Below are 26,440 nucleotides of genomic sequence, written 5' to 3' on the forward strand. Positions count from 1 at the left end.
TCATGCTAATGTTGCACAGGTTATTACTCATATTAGAAGAGTGCAAGCCTTTGTATGGTAGGATACAAGGTTCCTCAATCCTGCTCCTGGAGGCCCACTGTCCTGCACGTTTTCCATCTTTCCCTGCTCTACCTACTTGACTGAACTCATCAGTGGCACTTTTGATTAGCTGAGCACACCTGATTTAATCAAGAGCATGTTAATCACACTAATCAGGTGTGTTTGGAGCAAGGATAGATAGAAGATATGCAGGACAGTGGGCCTCCAGGAGCAGGACTGAGAAACACTGGTAGGATGAACACAAATGGATATGTGTGCAATATATGGATGCAAATATAGATTTAAATTTGACAGTGATTTACATATTTCTGTTTTTATTACATTTTATTACCATTGCTTTTTGCTTTGCCTTGTATGATCATGTTCACTGTACTTCCTCTGTGCAGACCAATGAGGAAACTGAGGTTAGCTATATAGATCATTGACTACGTATTTAGTGAGCAAATCACACAGTGCAAAAAGTCAGAATGGAGCTGGACACAATATCTGTGTGGATTTGTAAGTAGAAGCTTTTTCTCTTTTACATTTTGCTTTCTGAAAATTTGAACAAAGTAATGTTATAATGTGTTGATCATTATTGCTATGGATGGAATGGTTTATGTTTTTTTATCAGGTGTAAATTTGTTCTTTGTTATTTGAACTTTGTTATTATCACTTTGCTGTTTAATCTTTAGGGAGCAACCTGGTTTATTCACATGACTTACATTTATGCTTACTCTCCATTGAATGAATACAGTGTTATCATTACCCAGCGTTTAAAATGTATAATTTGAAATATGGTTTGCTGGCTTTGCCAATTATTTGCAAACTTTAACGAACCAACATATTGGTGTGCTGATAACAGAACTAAGCTATTCACATTGGTAGAAGATGTGATGATAATATTAATAATAATAACAATAATAATAATAATAATAATAATAATAATAATAATAATGAATACAACCAAAATGCATAAAATATTTAATAATAAGATTTTTTTGCAGACATGTATATCAACAGTTTTTCACACTGGAACATGTTTTGCATCTATAGAGCTGCATATAATTTACTTCCTCTGTCTTTATTGCAGATGTTGCAGTATTGCTTGACTTTAGTCAGGAGGCAGGTAAGACTCCTGAACACAGAGCAGCTCTGTAAGTAACATAATTTAAATTGAATGCAGGGAAATTGTTTTGCTGACCATACATGGCTTTTATAAAACAGAAAAGGGCATCTACTAGGTACATGCAATCTGTGCTGTCTCTATATTTCTTTTGCTTTGCACATGTCATACTTCATCATTTTAACAATTCTGTTGAATCTCATGGGTCAACACTTTGACCCACTGTGGGTATGCCTCCTCCTACAATGTACCTGCATACGACAGCGCTGTGAGTACAGCATGTCCTACAAAACACCTTTCCTGAAGTCCACCACAAATACTTATTCTTTTGCTCTACAGAATGAAGAGGAAATAAATTGATTGTTTAGTTTTAAAAAGCTCCTACTAAGATGATAATGTAAATTAATCACACTTCTGAAAATTTGTCTCAGACAATCTGGATTTTAAATGATGATTGATTGTGTTTTGTTCAAATTGTTTCAGCTGCGCAATCTAGTCCTGGGGCTCTTCTGACTGCTGATCCTCCATGGTCACTCATGTTCTCAGGAGAGACAGTTACTCTCACCTGTCAGGTTACTGAATCTAAGGGCTGGACATTTACCTGGACTATACAGGGACAGAGGGTCACAACTAACCTTGTACACTCTACTGGTGAAGGAGGCTCTGCGTATGTCCTGAGCCCTTTGAGGGAGACAGACAGTGGTCTGTATCAATGTGAAGGGTGGAGAGGAAGTCAGCATGTTTTTAGTAACCTCCATAACATTACTATCTCTGGTATGTTGTTTTAATTCAAATTTATATTGAGCTTTTTCCTGAAGTGAAGATATTGCATTTGATGTTTTACTCAAAGACGTGATAAAATGAAAGGCGATTTATGGATCAAGTGGGTTGTTTCCTGTTAATATTTCAGTTGTTCGTCCTCAGGATGTTGTGGTCACGGATCCCCCAGACTCACTGATGTACTCAAAATTATATTTAGCTTTTATTTCTGAAATGAGCATATTGAATTGAAAATTATAACTTAACATAATTTGATTTATTGATATTTCCTGTGTATATTTCAGATGTTCGTCCTCAGGCTGTTGTGGTCACAGATCCTGCAGGTTCACTGATGTTCACAGGAGAAACCATCACCCTCAGCTGTGACATCACGCCAGGGACTGGCTGGAGATATTCATGGGCCAGGAACAAACAGGGAAGACTGGAGAGTCTCTATCCCAGCAGCACTGAAAGCCAACAAAAGCACACCCTCCGCTCTGTGACAGAGTCTGACAGTGGAGTGTACACTTGTCAGGGTGAAAGAATACAAAGCTCTACAATCCAGTCTCTTCCTGGATCACTCATGATCAACATATCAGGTGAGTGTTGGGAACAAGTGTGTTTTTCTTTATTTTAAAACTCTATGACATAGTGAAGATTTATATGTTTTAAAGCAAGTGAACTTTGACTGGTCTCTGTATGCATTTTCTGTCTTCATCAGGGGAAATGCCAAAGCCTGTTATTACCCTGGAGCCCCCCAGTGAAGAGATCTACACAGGAGAGAGAGTCACCCTGAGCTGTGGGTTTGGTGGAGATCCTGCTGGCTGGGAGTATCTCTGGTACAAAGACACACAGGGAGCAGCACTGCCCAACACTGACAGCAGCAGGACTGATGGGTCCAGTTACACCATCAGCTCTGCTGCTCTGTCCCACAGTGGAGAGTACTGGTGTCGAACAGGAAGGAGGAGCGGGGCCTTTTATTCTCAATATAGCAATCCTCTAACACTGGGAATAATTGGTGAGAACAATTAGAATCTTCATGGATTATAATGAGAGAATATTGTGTGATGCTGCTATTTTTCAGCTATAAATGCTCTTATTATTGATGTGAAGGTCTACCTCAAGTCCAGCTGAGCCTGCAGTCTGGATGGAGTGAGGTCTTCCCCACTGAAAGAGTGACTCTGAGGTGTGAGATTCAGGGCAACTCTACTGTGTGGATGTATAAATGGTACAGAGATGGAGAGGAGCTTCCTGTAGACAAGGCTCACTCCAGCAGTGGAAATGGAGACACATACACAATCCTCTCTGCTGATGGGTCATCTGGTGGAATATACACCTGCAGAGGAGAACTTACAAGAAGAGCAGTGTCCTCTTTGTTAAGCAATCTATTTACACTGGTTGTTGTATGTGAGTATAAATGTTCTTTCTACACTATACTATAATGGTATACTTACTACTGCTACGCAATAGGTTTATAATGTGCAATAAAATTACCAGTTTGCATACTGTCCCCAAATATTCACAGAAGACACAATTAATATTAAATAAAAACTATCACGTCTTTGTTAAACCATTTAATTGTTGTTATTATTTGGGGTGTATTTTTTTCTATAATAGAATTCAAAGTTTGCACAAAAACAGTATGCATGTGCTCAGCATATTGTGTTGATGATGTCAGAGTTGATTTTTCAGTAATTTTTAATCATGGGTAGAAAACTACTAACCTGTGCTTGATGAATTGTGTTAAGCTGTTTTAATTTCCAGTGCCATTTTCTTTGCATTGGTTTCACCTGAGGTGATGTTTTAAATAGCTTTGTTTGCATACATTCTGTGCTGTCAGTCACCACAGCAGGTATGGGGGTATGGCTGGCATCCAAATGGAGGCTTACATGAGGGTTTCATGGTCCCTTTTGGGCATGTAGAGCGTGAGCTTTATTGTGGTGTATAAAATGAGGCCATGTCCACAGGACACAGGAATAGATGCTACTGAATATTTCCACATACATATGCTATTGAGCTGTCCTAGTTACTTTTGTGAGAGCTATCCTAGGCATTACCAACATCCTATTTTCCAAACTTGATAACTGTAGTGAGCCTGATAATTAAATAACTTTTACACAAGATAGGAAGTTGGAGTCTTACACAAAATAATATGTTACTGAGCTGTGCTATTTGTGAACTGTAAACATTTTCTAAGACTCTTAGGCTTTTGCAGGCTGAAAATGTTTTGTAGCCAGGTAGCAATAGCAAGCAATCTGGCAAATCAAGTCAGGCTTTGATGAGCTAGCAGTCCTGGTAATCAGTATGCAATAAAACTGTCACGTTGCATTATAAAACTAGGAAGATCTTGTATCCTCATCATCTCAGTAGATGTACTAAAAACTGTCGTAAATTTCAAGTATTCTGAAAAATTATACTAGTACTGGATCATAAACGATTATGCATTTCAATGTTATAGAGGCTTTGGTTAAGATTTTTGAGTGATATGTGCATTTAGTCACCCAATGTTATCTGATCAAAGTAGGTTAGTGCTGTAAATGTATTTTCTAACTACAGACTAAAACTCATGTCACGTTAATTTTCCCATTGTTTTTTATTCTTGCCAAAGCATTTCAGTCATGAATTTTTGATATTTAACCATCGAAAAAAAAAAAAAAAAAAAAAAAACATCACCTGTTATTTTCCATTAAATGAAACTATTTCCCAGGGGATATTCCAAAACCTGTTATTACCCAGAACCCCTCCAGTGGAGAGATCTACACAGGAGAGAGAGTCACCCTGAGCTGTGGGTTTGGGGGAGATGCTGCTGGCTGGGAGTATCTCTGGTACAAAGACACACAGGGAGCAGCACTGCCCAACACTGACAGCAGCAGCACTGATGGGTCCAGTTACACCATCAGCTCTGCTGCTCTGTCCCACAGTGGAGAGTACTGCTGTCGAGCTGGAAGAGGGAGAGGGGCCTTTCACTCTCAATATAGCAATTCACACACTCTGAGAATAATGGGTGAGAACAATTTAAATTCTCGTTGGTTATTGTAGTTTTTATAACATAATAAGTATAATACAGACAGAATGGCTTCCAATTCTATCATTTTTCTAATAATAAATTATATTGATATTACTGATGTACAGGTCTGCCTCAAGCTCACCTGAGCCTGCAGTCTGGATGGAGTGAGGTCTACCCCACTGAAAGAGTGACTCTGAGGTGTGAGATTCAGGGCAGCTCTACTGAGTGGATGTATAAATGGTACAGAGATGGAGAGGAGCTTCCTGTAGACAAGGCCAACACCAGCAGTGGAAATGGAGACACATACACAATCCTCTCTGCTGATGGGTCATCTGCTGGAATATACACCTGCAGAGGAGAAATGAGAAGAAGAGCAGTGCAATCTGTGTCAAGCAGCCCTTTTATTTTAACACTACATGGTGTGTATCATTCCAAGGTTTTAATATCATCAAAATATTGTGCCTAAGCTCACAGATATTGTGACTTTAAATCATACATCCTTCTTTTAAAGCATGAACCAACATTTTATTTGATGTACTACTTCAATTTTATTTTCTCCGAGTCAGTCAAAAAGCCTGTTATTACCCAGGAGCCCCCCAGTGGAGAGATCTACACAGGAGAGAGAGTCACCCTGAGCTGTGGGTTTGGGGGAGATGCTGCTGGCTGGGAATATCTCTGGTACAAAGACACACAGGGAGCAGCACTGCCCAACACTGACAGCAGCAGGACTGATGGGTCCAGTTACACCATCAGCTCTGCTGCTCTGTCCCACAGTGGAGAGTACTGCTGTCGAGCTGGAAGAGAGAGAGAGGCCTTGTATTCTCAATATAGTGATCCCAAAATACTGAGAATAATTGGTGAGAACAATTAGAATCCTCTCCTCGTGGATTATAATAGAGAGAAAATATTATGTGATGCTGTTATTTTTCAGGTATAAATGATAGTATTATTATTGATGTGCAGGTCCACCTCAAGTCCAGCTGAGCCTGCAGTCTGGATGGACTGAAGTCTTCCCCACTGAAAGAGTGACTCTGAGTTGTGAGATTCAGGGCAGCTCGACTGTGTGGATGTATAAATGGTACAGAGATGGAAAGGAGCTTCCTGTAGACAAGGCTCACTCCAGCAGTGGAAATGGAGACACATACACAATCCTCTCTGCTGATGGGTCATCTGGTGGAATATACACCTGCAGAGGAGAACTTACAAGAAGAGCAGTGTCCTCTTTGTTAAGCAATCTATTTACACTGGTTGTTGTATGTGAGTATAAATGTTCTTTCTACACTATACTATAATGGTATACTTACTACTGCTACGCAATAGGTTTATAATGTGTAATAAAATTACCAGTTTGCATACTGTCCCCAAATATTCACAGAAGACACAATTAATATTAAATAAAAACTATCACGTCTTTGTTAAACCATTTAATTTTTGTTATTATTTGGGGTGTATTTTTTTCTATAATAGAATTCAAAGTTTGCACAAAAACAGTATGCATGTGCTCAGCATATTGTGTTGATGATGTCAGAGTTGATTTTTCAGTAATTTTTAATCATGGGTAGAAAACTACTAACCTGTGCTTGATGAATTGTGTTAAGCTGTTTTAATTTCCAGTGCCATTTTCTTTGCATTGGTTTCACCTGAGGTGATGTTTTAAATAGCTTTGTTTGCATACATTCTGTGCTGTCAGTCACCACAGCAGGTATGGGGGTATGGCTGGCACCCAAATGGAGGCTTACATGAGGGTTTCATGGTCCCTTTTGGGCATGTAGAGCGTGAGCTTTATTGTGGTGTATAAAATGAGGCCAGGACCACAGGACACAGGAATAGATGCTACTGAATATTTCCATATACTTATGCTATTGAGCTGTCCTAGTTACTTTTGTGAGAGCTATCCTAGGCATTACCAACATCCTATTTTCCAAGCTTGAAAACTTTAGTGAGCCTAATAATTAAATACCTTTTACACAAGATAGGAAGTTGGAGTCTTACACAAAATAATATGTTACTGAGCTATTGCTATTTGTTACTGAGCTGTGCTATTTGTGAACTGTAAACATTTTCTAAGACCCCATTTTGCAGGCTCAACTTGTTTTTGTAGCCAGGTAGATGAACAATTATGCATTTCAATGTTACAGAAGCTTTGGTTGAGGCTTTTGACCTTTCACTCTCACTGCACCCTCTGATATTAAACATATCAGGTAAGGCTGACTAAATAACGGATTATATTTGCATGTGTTATAGTAAGTCATGATTATTCTATTTACTTTTCATAATTTGTATTTAACATGTTCAGAAGCATAAAGTACAATATGTGATGTTGCAGCTCGTCCTCAGGCTGTGCTGATCCTGGAGACTGGATGGACAAAGATCTTCACTACAGACAGTCTGATGCTGAGGTGTGAGATTCAGGGGATCTCTGCTGAGTGGAACTACACATGGTACAGAGACAGAGAGCAGATTCCACTGGATCGCACTGGTGACAAATACACAGTGAGATCTGGGAATGCATCCTTTCAGAGTGAATATACGTGCAGAGGCAGCCAGACAGAGAGACCGTTTTTCTCCAACATCAGTCAAGGTTTTACACCAAACGTTGTCAGTAAGTTCCTCATCAAGAACATCTTAAAGAGCAGAGGGGTTCTGAAAGGCCCATGTACACTCTAACATACAGTGTACCCATACTTCACAATCATAAATAAATAAAAAAAAATGTTCATGTGCAGGCTGTGCCGGTGCGCATGCAATTCTCTGATACCCATGCACACAACAATTTTTCATACTACAAATATGACATTGATGCTGATGCTACTGATGCTGAACAACTCAGAGGTTCCCAAATAGGTCTCAGGGTGTGGAGAGCAGTACACATACATAAAACACTCATAGTGTTTAAAATATTTATCAAAAAAAGAATCATCTATTTAACTTCAACAGAAAACAATGAAATATTTGCCTACAGTATGTATTTTTGTTTTAAATACATACTTTCCAGGCAACGTGTTCAACATTCACAGGTTTCATTGGAAAACATTGAATTATTTTAATGTGGAGTGTACTAGGAGTGGAATGTACAGTACAATCGTATACTTTACACTTAGTTCAAAAAGTAATAATTATGAAAAAAATGTCTAAAACAATGGTTATAAAAAAATAATCATGTCTTAAAATTAAATCTTTATATTCTACCTTCACTGCAGGATTGTACTATATTTTGGGGCTTTCTGGTGCTCTTGTCATTCTCATAACCATGGTGGTGCTCGCAGTCTTATGTGTTAAAAAATGCGGGAAATCAGGTGAGCAACATGATGTATCTTAGCCATAGATATATTTTAATAAATATTAAATAATAAATACTTCCACATACACAATGGCTTAATATAACCCATAAAACATACAATAATCTATTAATAAAAATATCAAAAATCTATTAAAGAAAGTAGACAGTGTTTGTATCTGTTGTCATAATTTCTTATGCGTCAATGTTTACATTTTGTTGTTAACAGGTCAATGCAAGAAACAGCACAACAAGGATGAGTTTTATTCTAAGGCGAATCTAGAATACATAAGCACAGGTGAGAAATAATTGTCTATTCCTCTGTCTTATTCAACATAAGACCCCACAGATCACCACTGGACTTTTATGTCTTGAATGATAACGTGTTCTAGAGACAGTCTTAACTCCCCAGCTGCTGAGGTTCCATTCTTCATGAAATCATGTAGTTGGACTTGGTCATGTAGTTGGAATGTGGTATAATGGTTTAGGTGAGGAGACTCTACAAACATCTGGTCAATGACATTTGCATTACATTTACATTTACTCATTTAGCAGACGCTTTTATCCAAAGCGACTTACATAGGTTACAGTTCTTTACAATGTAATCCATTTACACAGCTGGATATTTATTGAGGCAATTGTGGGTTAAGTACCTTGCCTAAGGGTACAGCAGCAGTGGATCAACGGGGATCGAACCGGCAACCTTTCGATTACAAGTCCTGCTCCTTAACCACTATGCTTCACTGCCGCCATGTGTCATGTTTAGAGTCTTCCACTGCAAGTGTTTGACTGACAAAACAAGTTTTGCTCTGAACTTTTTTCTTATTTGTCACCATTGGGTTAACTCAATACCCATCCCATTGTTCTGAATGTCACTTAACATCTATGTTAGCATATTATCTCACTGATTTAAAAATCCTTTGTGTTGCATCAAATCTCCTGCAGTGGTGCCCAAGATAATCTCATAGCCTGCAAGACCATTGTTTACTTTTGGTTGGTTGTCAGCCTCATCAAAATGGCTGGGCCTGTCTTCTGCTAGACCTATGGAAGGACTTCATTCTGCAATACAGTTTTTTACCGCAATGCCTCTGTCCTTGCTCTTCTCCAGATCACACGTTACTCCCTGTTGCAACGTATGAGGAAATTCCCAACAAAACAGAGAATCAAGGTCAGTCCCATGCTGCAGCACTTTTTGTGTCTCAATATCTTCCATTTAAAAAGAACCTGCCAAAGATCAACCTAACATCAGATTATCATGTGTTAATATACAGATTCACTGATTCTTACTTCTACAGGGTCTCAAACAAAGGCTTCTGTTTACTCTCTTGTTCAAAACTCAGATCAAGGTAGGGTTATTTTAAATCAATGTTTTCTTACAATTAGTTCTTATGATTTAACTGGATGATTTTGTCAATGCATCATTGTTGGACTATAATAGAAGGATGTTACTCAGATTAATATACACATATTAATTTATTAACAATATAGTGTTTATCTTTTTTGTACTCCTTGTGCTCTAATTACAGGTCCATCTGTGTAAGTGACACAGGCATCCATATGCATTCTGTCTTCACTAAAGGAATGTGTCCCACAGTTAGGTTTATGGTCATAGACTGAAACTTGTTTTCATGAATTGAGTACATACTTCAAAGTAAAGCAGAAAACAACTTACAATGTTATAGTACAGTACACAGTACAGCAACGTGAGATTTCACCGGTCAGTAGTTTTCAGTCTCTGGCTGGTTGTAGAATTGCTGCATGCACCTTTTAATGTGACACAACTCTTTATAGTATGACTAGGAGTTTTATGTCATGTGGTCTACAGCTGTGAAAACTGTGGGAACAACTTCATAATCAACTGGCATGTACAGTATAAATTTTTATGTTCTATTAATCCCTCGTCAAATGTTGATGGATGCCACATGAAGCAATATAGTAACAATGGATACAAAGTGAACATCAAATGTGGCTAATTATGGAAGTTCACAAAGGAAAACAGCAGTGTATATTAATGAATACTGTATGTGTAGGCGTACTGTAGATTATTTTTAACGGTATCTCTTAATGTAATCAAACTTTGCAGTGATGCTATTTGTAAATGCTTTGTTTCTATTAGGAATTGTATTTAGTACTTTAACAGAGTGCTTTTTAGGTACTACCTCCTGTGCATATATTCCTGTGTAGATAGCAGAAGTTAGCAAGGCAGCTGTTTGTCTGCAGTCTGGCCAAGTGTTTTATTCAAAGCTCTTTGTTGTAAAAGCAGGATGTTGGACAGTGTAATACATCTATTCCTAATTCCATGTCAGCTCATGGCCTCCTTTTAGAAATCCCTTGAGAAACATTTCAATGGCTCAACAGCACTCTGTATTGTAGATTAGTTGGAATGCTTGTGTTTTGTTATTGACTCATCCTTATAAACCCACTGTCTTTACTGTCAAAAGAGAATTCTTTCAAGGATGAAAATATGTTGCCAATGTAAACTTGTATTGGAAAACTGTTTCCTTGTTTTGAAATAAAGTCCTGATCCTGAAAAACGATGTTCTTATTGAGTTGAGCATTGCTATATGTGACAGAGATAAACCATACTAGCTTTACTTAAAATGTTTATTAGTGAAATGTTAAATGTTAAAACAGATAGCCATGGCAATGTAACTAGGTGGCAAGCTAATTTAATGTCTAGTAGCTTGTAGCTGCCTATCTAGCAGGCAATGAGCAACACAGCATCAGTCCAGTAAGATGAAGTTGTGAGGAGCATGAAAATGCAATATACTTAATAAAGTTGGCTTTCTAGCATATAGCCATATAGGTTTAAGAGGTCAATAGTCTGTCTGTAAAATATTATAGCAAGACAGCTATATGATATTATTGCAAATAGGTTAGCTTAAGGTAAAAGCTGATGCATTTGTGAGTACAGTTTGTCAACATGCAAGATAGGTTGTTTGATTCCTCAGGGCCCAGTTTGAGTGACTGGGTGATGACAGGTTTCATTCTGGAACCAAGTACCTAGCCAACTGATAAATTCATAAGGCTGTTGTTGCAAGCTGTCATTAATATACCATGTAATGCATGTTTTAAAATCTGCTCTACAGCCTCTACTTCGCTGAGCTTGATTTTCAGTGAAATATAAAATGGTGAATTTAATATAAATAGGAGCTTTTCAGGGAGAATAATGTCCCCAAATTAGAGGGGAAACATCTATGTAAGTAGGACTTTTAGTTACATCCCTTTGCATTTTGGTTATGCATTCTCTACTTTAATCAAAATTTGACAAAACTAGTGGTCCTGCTGGAACTGTGTGAGTCTCATACATATTCAAAGAAAACTGTGAAACACAGCTCCTCCACTCTGCTCACAGCTATTTCCTGCATCTATAAATATGCACTGACCTACACCCATCTGAATGCATGTGACGGAGCCACATACTCCTGTCTCTGTGGGTATAAAGTGCTGTGGTCAATGAAAACAACAGCACCTGCTTGCCCCTTCTGTCAGACAGTACTAAGGTCCTACTCATCACTTCACAGTGAGGAAGGGACGCTCCTCTGGACGGCTTCCTTTACCTTCGTGACAACTGAGCATTCCAAACTGGGAACTCAAAAAAATGTATAAATCAAGATGAAATGCTGATGTATTAAAGTAATATTGCATTATAGTATTTGTGAGCGACAGCGGTAAGCAGGAACAAGATAACTGAATAGAAAGTAATTTCAGTGTTGTATACATAAACTAATACATAGAAAAGATAAAGATTTTGTGTCTTTGCACATGACATCATTAAATCACCGGTTGGTAAAGGTGAAAACTGCAGTTACTCTATAATAAAACCACATAGGCAACTTTACAAGCTTGAATAAAAAAAAGGGCTCCAATGAACTACTGAAACATTTTTCATGGGTTTCATATATGAGGAGATGAGTTGAGGTGGTATGAGATACACATTGTTCAGGTCACTTATAAACCACTGACCTTTACCTACATTCTACTTTTAAACCAGGAGCTCTGAGGAAAAGCACATGCGGTCAAACAACAGACTGACACATCACTGCACATATGCACAGGGAGTAGCTTTTAAAAGTGCAGGGCGGAACTACTTCACACTAACATTAAACAGTGCTGTATGTTAATATTTGTCTCAAAAGTTATGAGTAGATGAACAGAAAATTATAATCATTCTGAAAGAGATGAACTGCAATGCAGCTGGTACGCACCCATTAGAAGAGATACTTTAAGTTGCCCCCTTTCTTGCCAGAAAACTCCACTCCATTAGACACCAAATGTCAAACACTGAATTAAGATGGAACAAGGATATTTTCTTCAAAAATGTTATTTCTGACTCTGACCTCTACTGCAGCAAGTGACAGACTATGGAACAAGTAGCTGAAACCAAGTGCATGAAGTCACATGGACATTATATGACAGTGATTGTATAGATTTGCATGGACATTTAAAAAAAAAAAATTGAATATTTTCAGTTGTTGCCCATTTAAATAAGATTTTATCTGCGTCCTGTCATATGTCTTCTCCAGCAATACAGCATCAATATTTTTTCCAATTATTAGAATTGTTGCAAAGGGCCACATTCCTGCTCTGCCTCAGTTTGTGTACACCACCCCACCTCTCACAGGCCTTTGTTTAAAAAGAGCTCTCACCTGTTGTAACCTGTCATGCTGCTCCCCCTTATTAGCAGCACCCCCACAGGTAAACAGAAGCATAGGTGCACTCCAAGAACAACCCCCAGAACACCATTTACCGTCCGACCTGTCAGTATCCAGTGGTCATCAATAGGAACCCCAACAGAGCCAAGGATTTTGGACATTATACAAATTTGAGTGACCTTCCCCGTTTCAGTGCTGTACCAATTCCTGTGGGGCAAAGAGCTGGAGACACCAAGCTCCTTGGGACAGATTGCGTTGTAGCCAATGTGGCTACATCTTCCTACACAGTCCCTCCTATATAGCTCACAAATCTTGAACCCCCTCATCTGACCTCAGTCCAGACAGTGTTCCTTGGTTGGTTTGTGTCCCTCAAAGCACTGAAATGGATTCCCAACCCCTGAGGTCTTACTGACACCTCACTGTGACAATAACGTTACCCTAAACTCAGCGAACGGATGAATCTGCCCTCAGTTTCAACTATTATTGTTATGTTTTTATTATTAGAAGCAAAAGAGCAACACAATGGGTACAATGCAGCAATAGGGGTATATTAGCACAATGATGTCAATCTCTTGCATCCCCATCTCAGCTTATTTCCCCACATAATGAAGGCAAATGAGAAATGAGTTCTCAGTTGAGCCTCTTTGTTAATATTATTGCTACATGGAACATGCCATGGTAATTTTCCATTCCTTACATTAGCATGTAAGGTGCAGGGCCCATCAAATGTCACTTCTGAATTTGCTTTGGAGTCAATCAGAATTTTAAAAACTGAATATCCAAAACATCTACAAAGTATTTTTGAAATGCTAAGATGTAATAATATAGCAACATTGGTTGTCAAGAAAAAAATAATTTGTTCTGTTGTATTTTTCATCTTTTTTCTAATCTGTGATCATGCAGATACTTCTGCTGTGAGATTTTTGTCTGACACTTTCACTACTGTAAAGGCTCTGATTGAATTTTGTTTTCTCTTTGGCACTAGATGCTGCTCTTACTATTTTACATTCATATGTTTGTAAGACTTTGGAGAATTTCTCTCTAGCTTACAAAGTGATAACAATTATTAAATGCAGCCTGTTTAAGCTTAAATAAGGCACAATGCACATATTTCTATTTGCTTCAGACACAAGGTTTATTTTTATGTGAGAAATATAAAAGGTTGTGAGGGCCATACTGTGCTGAACAGTCAGTAAGACAGGATATATGATTGATGTTCAGTCATCCTCTTCTCCTTGTCTCCCTCCTGTGATTGTAACTGTGCAGCACATCTTGGCCTGTCTTAGTCTCTTCCAGAAGGCCTCGGTCATAATGGCAGACAGGAAGAGCAGGATTGCCACGCCCACACAGATCCTAACCATGTTCTCCACAGCACAGTGAACTGAGGGAGGGACAGATAAAGGAGTCAGAGACTGAAAACCAATAATAATGTCATAGAGAAAAGACTGTCCATTTGCACCTGGGACAATTCTACAGCATTACTGCATTTTCACTGCCATTTGTAGAGATTTTAATAGAAATAACTCACTTCTATTGACTGGTACTAAACCATCACTGAAGATGGAATTAGATGGCTTCTCAGGCCGGTTCCCCCTGCACTTATATTCACTGTGATAGGATCCATTCCCAGATCTCACTCTGTATCTGTCTCCAGTGTGATCCAGTGGAATCTGCTCTTCGTCTCTGTACCATGTGTAGTTCCACTCAGCAGAGATCCCCTGAATCTCACACCTCAGTATCAGACTGTCTGTAGTGAAGATCTCTGTCCATCCAGTCTCCAGGATCAGCACAGCCTGAGGACGAGCTGCAACATCACATATTTTGCATCTAAACGTGTTAAATATAATATACAAGAAAACAGGACAATAGAGCACGTGTGACAGATGTAGATTTAAAGTATTATTCTATAAACCATACCAAACATGTCCAACATGATAGAGTCACTGAACTGAGAGTATAAGGCCCCTCTCTCTCTTGCACCTCGACACCAGTACTCTCCACTGTGGGACAGAGCAGCAGAGCTGATGGTGTAACTGGACCCATCAGTCCTGCTGCTGTCAGTGTTGGAGAGTGCTGCTCCCTGTGTGTCTTTGTACCAGAGATACTCCCAGCCAACAGGATCTCCCCTAAACCCACAGCTCAGGGTGACTCTCTCTCCTGTGTAGATCTCTCCACTGGGGGGCTCCTGGATAATAACAGGCTTTGGCCTTTCCCCTGCTAAAGACAGAAGAAGGTCCTCAGTCTTTTCAGTAAAACTTCATCACAATCTACTTAGTCATGTATTTGAACTGAAGAAAAGTGTCCCGTGCTCACCAGATACGTTGAGAATAAGTGATCCAGGGAGAGACTGGATTGTAGGATTTTGTCCTCTCTCACCCTGACAGATGTATTCCCCACTGTCTGACTCTGTCACAGAGTGGAGGATGTGCTTTTGTTGGCTTTCAGTGCTGCTGGGATAGAGACTCTCCAGTCTTTCCTGTTTGTTCCTGACCCATGAATATCTCCATCCAGACCCTGTTATGATGTCACAGCTGAGGGTGACAGTTTCTCCTGTGTACATCAGTGAGTCTGGGGGATCTGTGACCACAGCAGCCTGAGGACGAACAGCTGAAATATGCACAGGAACAAAACCTCTTTATCAATGAATCAACTTATGTTTCATCATGTCATTGAGTAAAACATAAAATGCAATGTCCTCATTTCAGGAAAGAAGCTCAATACTATTTTGAATTAAAATAACATACCAGAGACAGTAAGGTTATGGAAGTTACTGAAAATATGCTGACTTCCTTTCGTGCCTTCACACTGATACAGACCACTGTCTCTCTTTCTCAAAGGGCTCAGGACATATACAGAGCCTCCTTCACCACTGGAGCCTAAAAGCTGTGAAATCCCCCCCTGTCTCCGTCTGGTCCAGGTAAATGTCCAGCCCTTAGATCCAGCAACCTGACAGGTGAGAGTAACTGTCTTTCCTGGGAACATGAGTGACCATGAAGGATCAGCAGTCAGAAGAACCCCAGGACTGGACTGAACAGCTGAAAGAGTTTGAATGAAACAGAGAATCAAATGTAGTTTTTATGATACAATTGTTGGTTACAGTGCTATGGTTCAATTACATTTAGGTGTTTCTTTTCAACAATTTAGTTCATAAAATTGTCATTGAATCATTTAAAATATGAATCCCAACATGTCAGGAATGTAATGAGATACCTACAATGAGATGTGTTATATCACAAATGAATACACATTTCCAGTGAAACTCAGAATAGGTGTTTGGTGGTCATGCTTTACCTACACTATTGTGGTGCACAGATACTATTAAGAGAGCACATCACCAAATCATTTGATGACCATGACCAGTAAAGAAAAAAAACGAAAGGTCATACCAGTCTCCTGATTAAAGAAAAGCAATGCTGCTGCATCTGCAATACAGACAGAGGAAGTTAATGATATTCAGCTCTACAGATGTAAAGCATGTTCCAGTGTGAAATACTGCTGAGACAAATGCAGTAATGCAGTGTTTTGGAGTGACTATGCCTTCTCTTTAACAATACACTGGATCATTGATCAAAACACAGAATGAAATGCAGTTTGCATGATGTAAAGCTTTTATATTAGTATATACAAGCAGAGCTTCACAGAATTTAGAATTTCTTGGCATCCGCCATAATAGTTGGCACGTTTATTCAGTTATTTATTTTAGATTCCCTGGTTATTTATTTTAATTTAGAAGAACACTAGATGCTCTTTAACACATGTTCCTTTCATGAAGTGCAACACTCTCACCTGATTGTACACTAGAGCAAACCAATGCAACACCTAAACAGAACAAGACAACAGGGAGATTCCATTCAGAAAGGCATTGGAGTTTTTCAAAAATCGTTTAAGCTTTTATTCTCAACAGGCTATGTAATTCCTGTAGTATTCATTAATATCCATTCCTTAACTATACCTTTGAAAGCTGGCAGACACAACTTTTGAAACTTTTGAAATCTCAAATGTATCACACCTACAAATACTACTGGCCAAATAAAATTGAGCTTGTTACAGAATAAATGAGAGAATATATGAAAACACTGCATAACCTCTTTGCAATGAATCAGGAGGACCATCTATAGTGAACATAACATAAAAATGTAATCTATTTTGAATCTGATATTATTTACCACTACTACTGCTACTACAAATATAAAACAAAACCTATTTTATAGCTGTAGGCCTGTTCAATGTCATTCTGTCTGTTCTATAGCGATGCTACTGTTGCTGTTTTTGTTTCTGAATTATGTATTCAATCCATTATACCATATTCACTTTTACTTTACTCTGCCAAATAATTAAACATAAAATATAGTTATGTGTAACTATTTATGGACAATTTTAAATCTTGTGAGGGTAGTAATGCATTATATTAAAAGTTTTTACTTACAAATCCACAGACACGTTTCACATGTATCCATCACTGCTTGACAGCACTTTGTCAATGTCTGGCCTGTTCAGCACACCTCACTTTTCTCTGTGGTCTGCATAGAGGAAGCGCTACAAAGTAGTGTTGCTGGGTGATTGTTTCTCACATAGGTTTCCTTTAAATGTTGACTATACCATACACAAAATATATTAAGACCAATATGCATGAAAACATTTACAATATTATATTATAACAGTAACATATAGCACAGATTGGAATGTTCTTGGAAGCTAGTTTTCTTGCTCTTGTTTCAGCATAAAGTTCTGACATCATTTGATGGAAGTTGATGTAAAAGTGGCATTGACTACTTTCTGAAACAAACACCACCAAAACATTGAAGGCTTTACCAGCATTTTACAATACCAGTTATGTAATTCAGGACATGGAACCCACTTCAGTGTTGCACTTCTGCATCCGATTGGTCAAGCAAAATGTCACCATACCACAAAAAGACAATGATTATGTTTAAACGCACACAATAGTGTGATTATTGTCAATACTGAGATTAAGACAATACATTTACATTTTGTCATTTAGCAGTACTCCTATCCAGAGCAACTTCAGAAGTGCTAGTAGAAAGTTTCCTTTAATAAAACAGCATAAAATGTTGTACAAAACATGGACACAAAGAACCATATTCAAACATGTGTCAGTGCCAAACACCGTGCTGAGATTTTGAATGTACATGTTTCAGTATGCAATGAAATACCATGTCTCCATTATTATGTTTATGCAAATAACCTCATGTTTTACACAATGATTGCACCATTCCAAACTCAGAGCTACTACACACCACGTAGTAAAACTACCACATAAAAAGTTACATAAAAGGGGAATGAGAGCTTGCCCTAGGTAGGGGAAAAGTACTACAGTCTGAAAAGGTGGGTCACAGTCTGTGACCAAATGTGGCTAGTGATTCCTCTGTTGTGATGACAAAAGGAAGCTCATTCCACTACTTAAAGGCCATGATGGACAGAGAGGAAGAGCACGCAACTGGGATGGCCAATTGTGTGGGAGTTGTGCAGTCAGCCAACCATCCTGAAGATGTTGAGCACAGTGGTGTGGCTGGTATGTTGGGTCTAATGATGAATTGAAGATAAGAGGGAGCTGAACCTCGCACTGCCTGGTAGTCTAACGCAAGCATATTGAAACCAATGTGAGCCATCAACAGTAGCCAGTGGATAGGTAGAATGTGGGAGAATTTGGGGAGATTGTGGATCAACCAAGCAGCAACATTCTGAATAAGCTGCAGGGGTCTGATTACACACAGGGAGCACAGAGAAAAGGGAGATACCGTAGTACAGATGGGAGAGGACTGTGGCTTGGACCAAGAGTTGCATAGAGTAGGTGGTGTATACGAAGAACCTATATCTACTGACTACTGCTCTGTGGTTTGTGTGTGTCAGCCTGTGTGACATATGTCAGCAAGTGTCATTGTGTCCTTTTGCTTCTCTCAGACATGTGCAGTTTTATACAACAGTTTTATCAACAAGCACAATTAAGGTGTCTACATGGTTTAGTTGGAAGATCAGTACAAAAGCTGACTCAGTGCAACTCATTGTCCAGTCTAACATTTCAATGTACCTTATGATATGATTGAACATGTTAACAACTAGAATCAAGAAGACACAGAGAGACAGTCAGTCTCATGCCCCAACACTTCCTGTGTTTCAACAGCACTTATCATCCACCCTGGTGTCTTTTCCCTTATTCTCTCAATCAAAAAAAGAATTAAGTGTTATGAAACCACGGAACTTATATGTATGTAGGTCTTACATGAATTCTAAATTGTAAGGAATCTCTATTAGGAGTGTAATTTGTCCCAATTATTTCCAGTGTTCTGCAATAATCGCATAAGAGTGTCTTTCAGGAAGAGGTAACTCATTGAATACAAAATATTATGCAGAAATATTTTATGCCTTTGGGATCTAAAGAAACAAACATTTGAAAAAAAAAGGAAATCAAATTATTTATGGTAATAAATTGCAGGACACGAGAGATGGTTGAAAAACGATTATTTTAGGTCTTCATGATAGATTAATGTGGGCCTTATACATTCTGCATATTGTATGTATTGCAAGTGTTTTTAGTGCCAAATCAAAATGGGATGCATTCATGAAAGCTGTCAACTGCTGCCATCTACACACAAGTTGCTATACCAGTGTGAGCAGCAGATTCATTTTTGGAATAAGACGGCGTCTTTACCACGTAATGAGTCTGTCATACAGATTATGTCCATATTCATAATATTCAGCAGTGGTCACTGGTACCGTATGAAAACAAATGCTATGGCTGGACAGGACTTATCCAGCATTGTTTTTATTGTGAAACCATGCATGAAGGAAGAGCTATATGCTCTCCCTCACACTACTAATATTTTGGTAATGTGTGTTTATTGTTTTATATTGCTGAATGTTTGTGCAGATGTTGTGACAGGACCAGAGGCACAGCTTGCAGATGTGCAATAATATGGATGAAACACAATGTAAAATGAAAAGGACTGTAGCACAGGTATGCACTGGCACAAAAAGTAAAAAAAAAGAAAATCGTAACTCAGTTTGGAGCCTACCTGCAACTGTAAAATTATTGAACATAAACAGTGTAAAAGGCAATAGTGTAGTGTGTAGTCTGCATCTGTGTAAATGGCTATCTGTTGTGTATGTTATAAGGGCATTATTGGCCATTAATCCAGTTGGCCATTATCTCCATGGAAGAGCACTTCTCTCAAGGATATTCTGTCACACATGACATATCACCCACAATTTTCTCATTTCAGAATACGACAAGTCAAGAAAGTTAGTCAACAGAAAGCTGCTGGAGATCATATGCCAGATATCTCAATTCTCTCATGAGTGGGTCACGACAGTACAGAAGTGAGGGGGTACAACAGTACTCCTGGGTGTAGTGTACCAGGACTGACCGGCATAGTGATGGTAGGCACACTGCCAGTGGAAGCCATTTTGTGTGCACTGCACTTTACTGCATAACTGAGTATTTATTGGAGGCTGCTTTCACTGCTTCTGATTGGCTGTGTGGGAGGGAGTGAGTGATATCATAATGTGGAATGGTAGTCTAAAGCTAATGCTTCATTAGCTTCCTTGTGTGTTTAGAAAGAGGTTGCAAATGCTCATGAGATTGGACCTATACATACAAAAAATGTCCATTGTGGCTCGATGCAATAATATGCACAATCACCTGCAGGTTTGTTGATTGGCAGCAGAACCTCTTACATCCCCATCTCGATTATTCAGATAATGAATGCAAATGAGAAATAAGTTCTCAGTTGACCCTCTTTGTTAATATTATTGCCACATGGAACATGCCATGGTAATTTTCCATTTCTTATGCAAAGTACAGAGCGCATCAAATTTCACTTCTGAATTCACTTCTGAATTAATCAGAATTTTGACTGAATATCCCAAACACCTACAAAGTACCTTTGAAATTAAGTGCTAAGATGAAATACTATAGAAACCTTGATTCTCAATAAAAATACTTTGTTCAGTTTTATTTTTAATCTTTTTTCCTAATCTGTTATCATGCAGATACTTCCACTGTGAGATTTTTGTCTGACTCTATACTGACACCTTCTGGACTGCAATTGTAAGTTGGAAGTTGCTAAGTTTAATTGGAACTTCACTGCTGTAAAGCATCTCATTGAATATTGTTTTCTCTTTGGCACTAGATGCTGCCCTTATTATTCTACATTCATATGTTTATGAGACTTTGGATAATTTCTCTTTAGCTTACAAAGTGATAACAACTATTAAGACAGGATATATGATTGATGTTCAGTCATCCTCTTCTCCCTGTCTCCTTCCTGTGATTGTAACTGTGCAGCACATCTTGGCCTGTCTTACTCTCTTCCAGAAGGCCTCGGTCATAATGACAGACAGAAAGAGCAGGATCGCCACACCCACACAGATCCGAACCTTGTTCTCCACGGCACGGTGAACTGAGGGAGGGACAGATGCAGAAGTCAGAGACTGAAACCCAATAACAGTGTCATAGAGAAAAGAATATAAGAACATATTATGATGAGAAAAGGCCATTCGGCCCAACTAAGCTCGCCATTGCAATTAAAGAGCATCCAAAACTGCATCAAGTCTGGACTTGAACAAAGCAAGGGTCTCTGCCTCAACTATATGATCTGGCAACCTATTCCATGTATTGATAACTCCGTGTAAAATAATACTTATATCAGTGCGGAACTTACTCTTAACTAGTTTCCATTTATGTTCTACAGACTGAGCTCACCCTTAAAAGTCTATTGTAGTTAACCTTATTGAGACCTTTTATAAATTTAAAAACCTCTATTAAATCACCCCTAAGTCTCCTCTTGCTAAGACTAAATACGTTAAGTAACTTGAGTCTTTCCTCATAGCTTTTATATTTCATGCCAGGAACTAATTTAGTTGCCCTTCTTTGAACTTTTTCAAGAACCTCAATATCTTTCTTATAGTGCGGTGCTCAGAACCGCGCACAATATTCCAAGTGAGGTCTGACTAAAGCATTGTATAATGTCAATATAACCTCCTTAGATTTATAATCAATACTTTTGGCTATATATCCCAGCATCCTGTTAGCCTTTTTTACTGCTGCAGCACACTGCCTAGATCCTGTTAAGTTTGGGTCAACTATTACTCCCAAGTCTTTTTCAGATTGACCACATTCTAGTTTTTTTTCCCCCCATGAAGTAGTCTTGTCTAAGGTTCTTATTTCCCACATGCAAGACTTTACATTTAACTAAATTGAATGTCATCTGCCAGGTATCTGCCCACTTTTGGATGCTATTTAGGTCTTCCTGTATTCCCTTGGTTGATTCTATACTGTTGGCTAGACCCCCTAGTTTTGTATCATCTGCAAATTTTACTATTTTACTACTAACCTCTGCATCAAGATATATGCATATAAGGAATAGCAAAGGCCCCAACACCAATCCCTGTGGGACTACTTCGCACAGGACCCTGCTCTGATACAATTCCTCCCACAGTTACAGTCTGCTTCAAACCCACTCAGTGATAGCTCCTGTAATTCCTGCAGATTTCATTTTCAATATGAGCCTCTCATGCGGTACTTTGTCAAATGCCTTTTGAAAGTCCAAACAGATAATATCATAAACTTGGTTTGAGTCTAAACACACTGTAGCTTCCTCAAAAAAGTCCAGGAGGTTTGTTAAGCATGACCTCCCTCTGCAAAAACCATGCTGGCTATCATTTAAGACACCATTTTGTTCAATGAATAATTCCAAATGGTCCCTAATGATCGATTCCAGTCATTTACATGTGATACAAGTTAAGCTGACAGGCCTATAATTTCCTGGATCAGTCCAGTCATCTTTCTTGTAGATAAGTACTACACTGCCATGTTTCCAGTCATCTGGTATTTCCCCAGTTTTAAGGGTTTGCTTAAAAATAACTGTCAGAGGCTCGTAAACCACTTCTGCTAGTTCCTTGAGAACTCTTGGATATATTCCATCGGGGCCTGCTGCCTTATTTGTTTTAAGTGTTTGAAGTTTATCTAGTACTCCTGCATCATTTAAATCAATTTCCTCCATTAGACTCTGTGAACTCTATGCACGTGAAAGCGTATGTGAAAGCACTTCACTAGTAAAACTCTGTTTAGGGTATCAGCAATAGCTTTGTTATCATGAACCATAACTCCATTCTTATTTTTATACCTCTTATTTCATCCTTAACTATCCTTTTCAATTGTATTATTGAAAAAAAAAAAACATTTAGGGTTGCTCTTTGCATCTAGTCCAATCTGTCTTTCAAAACGCCTTTTAGCTTCCCTTATTTTGTTCTTGATTTGAGCTTGCATATTACTGTATTCAATCTTATTACTTTCTGAGCTGTCCAACTTGTACTTTCTAAATAATTTCCTTTTTTGTTTCAAACTGTCCTGTAACTACTTATTCATCCACTGTGGATGCTTCTTTTTCAGCTTCCCTTTTCTCACTTGCGGAATGAATTTACACTGTACATCCAGAATAATTGTTTTAAATGTGCTCCACATTTCTTTCACAGTTTTGCCATCTAGAAGAGGTACCCATTTTATATTCCTTGTATAATCACACATCTTAATAAAGTCAGCTTGCTTAAGATGCGTGATTATACAAATTATTGCCTGACTATAAAGCTCTAGCATTGGAGAATGCAGACTTAACTTGCAAAAAACTTCAAATATAACTGCACTATGGTCACTTGTTCTGAGTGGCTTCCCTACCTCAGTACTGCCAATTCTATCAGGACTATTACACAGTACCAGATCTTGAATTGTGTTTTCTCTTGTTGGTTAAGAAACAGACTGTATCAAAAAACAGTCATTTACAACATCCAAAAACTCTTCCTCACATTTACCTTGACCTGACACAGCTTCCCAATTAATTGAAGGGTAATTGAAGTCCCCCATTACTATTGTCTCACCCTCCTGACATGCTAGTTTAATGTTATCAAAGAGCATACTGTTAACACTGCTGTCTGAGGCTGGTGGCCTGTAACATACTCTGACATTCAGACCCTTTTCATTTTCCCCCAATATTTTAACCCATGTGTTTTCACTAACACCAAGTGGCTCCATTCCTGGAATTTCCTGAATATTAAGATTATCCTTTACAAAGAGAGCTACGCCTCCTCCTCTTCTGTTGGTTCTATCTTTTCTTAGCAGTTTGTATCCCTCTACGTTATACTCATCCCCATCCCCTGCACCAAGCCACGTCTCTGTGATCCCAACAGCATCATCATTACTATTACTCATAACAGTTTCTAGATCCAAAATTTTATTTTTTGTGCTTCTAGCATTTAAACATAGGAAATTTAGGATACCGCGTGTGTATCTCCTGTCCTTCCTTTCCACTCCCAGCTGCTCAAAACCACCTCTATTACAGTGCTGCTCTGACTGATTCATCAATCATGGTTCACTCACTGCTAATAAAATATTTAGTCTATTCCGGCACTCTGTCTGTCCCTACCCATCTCACTACATAACCTCCTTGTCCCCCAAGCCCTAGTTTAAATAACCCTCTGCTACCCTAAGCATGCGCTGTCCCAGTGCAGCTGTACCCCTCCGGTTCAGGTGTAACTCGTTCCGCTTGTACAGGTCACCCCTGTTCCAAAAGGAGTTCCAGTGCCCCATAAACCTGTACCCCTCTTTCCTACACCAGGTTTATAGCCACCTGTTAAACCTCCATATAAAGGCTTGCTTCTCTTTGCTTGCACGTGGTACTGATAGAATTCCAGAGAAGACTACCGTGGAGGTTCTGCTCCTAATCTCCCCTGCTAGCTCAATAAATGTGTCTCGCAGAACCCTGAACCTACCCCTTCCTACGTCATTGGCTTCAACATGAACCATGACCACTGGATCCTCCCCCGCTCTGGCCAGGAGCTTGTCCGCATGCTCCAGGAAGTCTCCAACCTGGGCACCAGGCAGACTATGCGAGACTCCTTGTCACACGAACACACTATGCTATCTAGTATCTACTCCTCTAATGATTGAGACCCCCACTATCACTAACTCCCTTTTCTTGGAGGATGAGGCCGCCTGTGTGCCCTGGGGCTCTTCAGTCCTCCCACTCTCAGGATTGAGGGCCAACTCATCCTGCAGTGGCATGAAAACGGTTGGTCACCAAGATCTCCGGAGATGCCACCCCTCTTGGAATTGTGGATCTCTTTCTACGCCTACGCCCTACTGTAACCCCACTCTCTCACCCTATCTGGTCTGTATCTTCCCCCCTACCTATAGAGTGAGCACACTCTCTATAGGGCGTATTAATCAGTCCCTGGAACTCTAACAATTCAGGATTATTGTGGTATCCAGCTAGTTGGGCCTCGAGATCAAGAATCTTGTTCTCCAAGTGCTCAATGAGTCAGCTACGGTCAAAGATGAACTCATCCTGGGGGTCTCCCTCCAGAAACCCGATCATCCAGCAACTCTTGCACAGTTTTGGCAACATTTTTCTCCCCTAACTAAACACGCTTTTCCTAAATAAAGATTTACTGCCGAGACAGAATTACCAGCTTAAACGTTCTAAAAGCACCAAGGTGGCCTAGAACAGCCAAAGGCAGAAATCAAACACAAGAAATGCCACTTGGCCTAGATACAATAAAACTACGCTTACAGACTGTTCATTTGCATCTGTAACTATTCTACAGCGTTATTGCATTTTCACTGCCATTCATTGAGTTTTTTATAGAAATAACTCACTTCTATTGACTGGTACTAAACCATTACTGAAGCTGGAATTAGATGGCTTCTCATGCCGGTTCCCTCTGCACTTATATTCACTCTGATAGGATCCATTCCCAGATCTCACTCTGTATCTGTCTGCAGTGTGATCTAGTGGAATCTGCTCTCCGTCTCTGTACCATGTGTAGTTCCACTCAGCAGAGATCCCCTGAATCTCACACCTCAGTGTCAGACTGTCTGTAGTGAAGATCTCTGTCCATCCAGTCTCCAGGATCAGCACAGCCTGAGGATGAGCTTCAACATCACATATTGTACTTTAGGTTTCTGAATATGTTAACTACAACATAACAAAATGGAACAGAAGAATAATCCAATCTGTTATAACACAGTTAGAATTAAACTGTTATTTACCCAACCTCACCAGATATGGTTAACATGACAGAGTCACTGTACTGAGAGTGAAAGGCCCCTCTCCCTCTTCCAGCTCGACACCAGTACTCTCCACTGTGGGACAGAGCAGCAGAGCTGATGGTGTAACTGGACCCATCAGTGCTGCTGCTGTCAGTGTTGGGCAGTGCTGCTCCCTGTGTGTCTTTGTACCAGAGATACTCCCAGCCAGCAGCATCTCCCCCAAACCCACAGCTCAGGGTGACTCTCTCTCCTGTGTAGATCTCTCCACTGGGGGGCTCCTGGGTAATAACAGGCTTTGGAATTTCCCCTAATAAAAACAGGATATGGAACCTGAATCTGTTCAAAGGTTCACTGAAATTAATACATATAAACTGTCATAATTATGCAGTATAGTTATAGAATGAAAAGAACAACCTCACATTGTCCCCTGGACTCACCAGAAACTTTGATCATAAGTGATCCAGGAAGAGACTGGATTGTAGAGCTTTGTATTCTTTCACCCTGACAAATGTAC

General features: G+C 39.2%; 1 protein-coding gene across 1 annotated transcript; it reads right to left on the minus strand.

Moving 5' to 3' along the window:
- Positions 1-14,039: 14,039 nt before the first annotated feature.
- On the minus strand, positions 14,040-26,379 carry LOC118780404. Its single transcript, XM_036532865.1, has 11 exons — positions 26,364-26,379; positions 26,094-26,233; positions 25,643-25,798; positions 24,835-24,927; positions 24,648-24,744; positions 21,189-21,283; positions 15,608-15,689; positions 15,177-15,470; positions 14,980-15,080; positions 14,392-14,767; positions 14,040-14,244 (listed from the first exon to the last, which is right to left on the minus strand). The coding sequence occupies exons 1-11, from the start codon at positions 26,377-26,379 to the stop codon at positions 14,081-14,083; spliced, it is 1,614 nt and encodes a 537-aa protein (XP_036388758.1). The 3' UTR covers positions 14,040-14,080.
- Positions 26,380-26,440: the final 61 nt, after the last annotated feature.

Source organism: Megalops cyprinoides, chromosome 7, assembly GCF_013368585.1.
Source record: "Megalops cyprinoides isolate fMegCyp1 chromosome 7, fMegCyp1.pri, whole genome shotgun sequence".
NCBI lineage: Eukaryota > Metazoa > Chordata > Actinopteri > Elopiformes > Megalopidae > Megalops > Megalops cyprinoides.

Excerpts from the sequence above, each read along its gene's own strand:
- LOC118780404 (XM_036532865.1), bottom strand. Across the intron at positions 25,799-26,093 it reads ACAAAGACACACAGGGAGCA|GCTGTGCTGATCCTGGAGAC; the intron begins GCACTGCCCAAC and ends GCTCATCCTCAG. Across the intron at positions 15,081-15,176 it reads ACTTATTCTCAACGTATCTG|CAGGGGAAAGGCCAAAGCCT; the intron begins GTGAGCACGGGA and ends TTCTGTCTTTAG.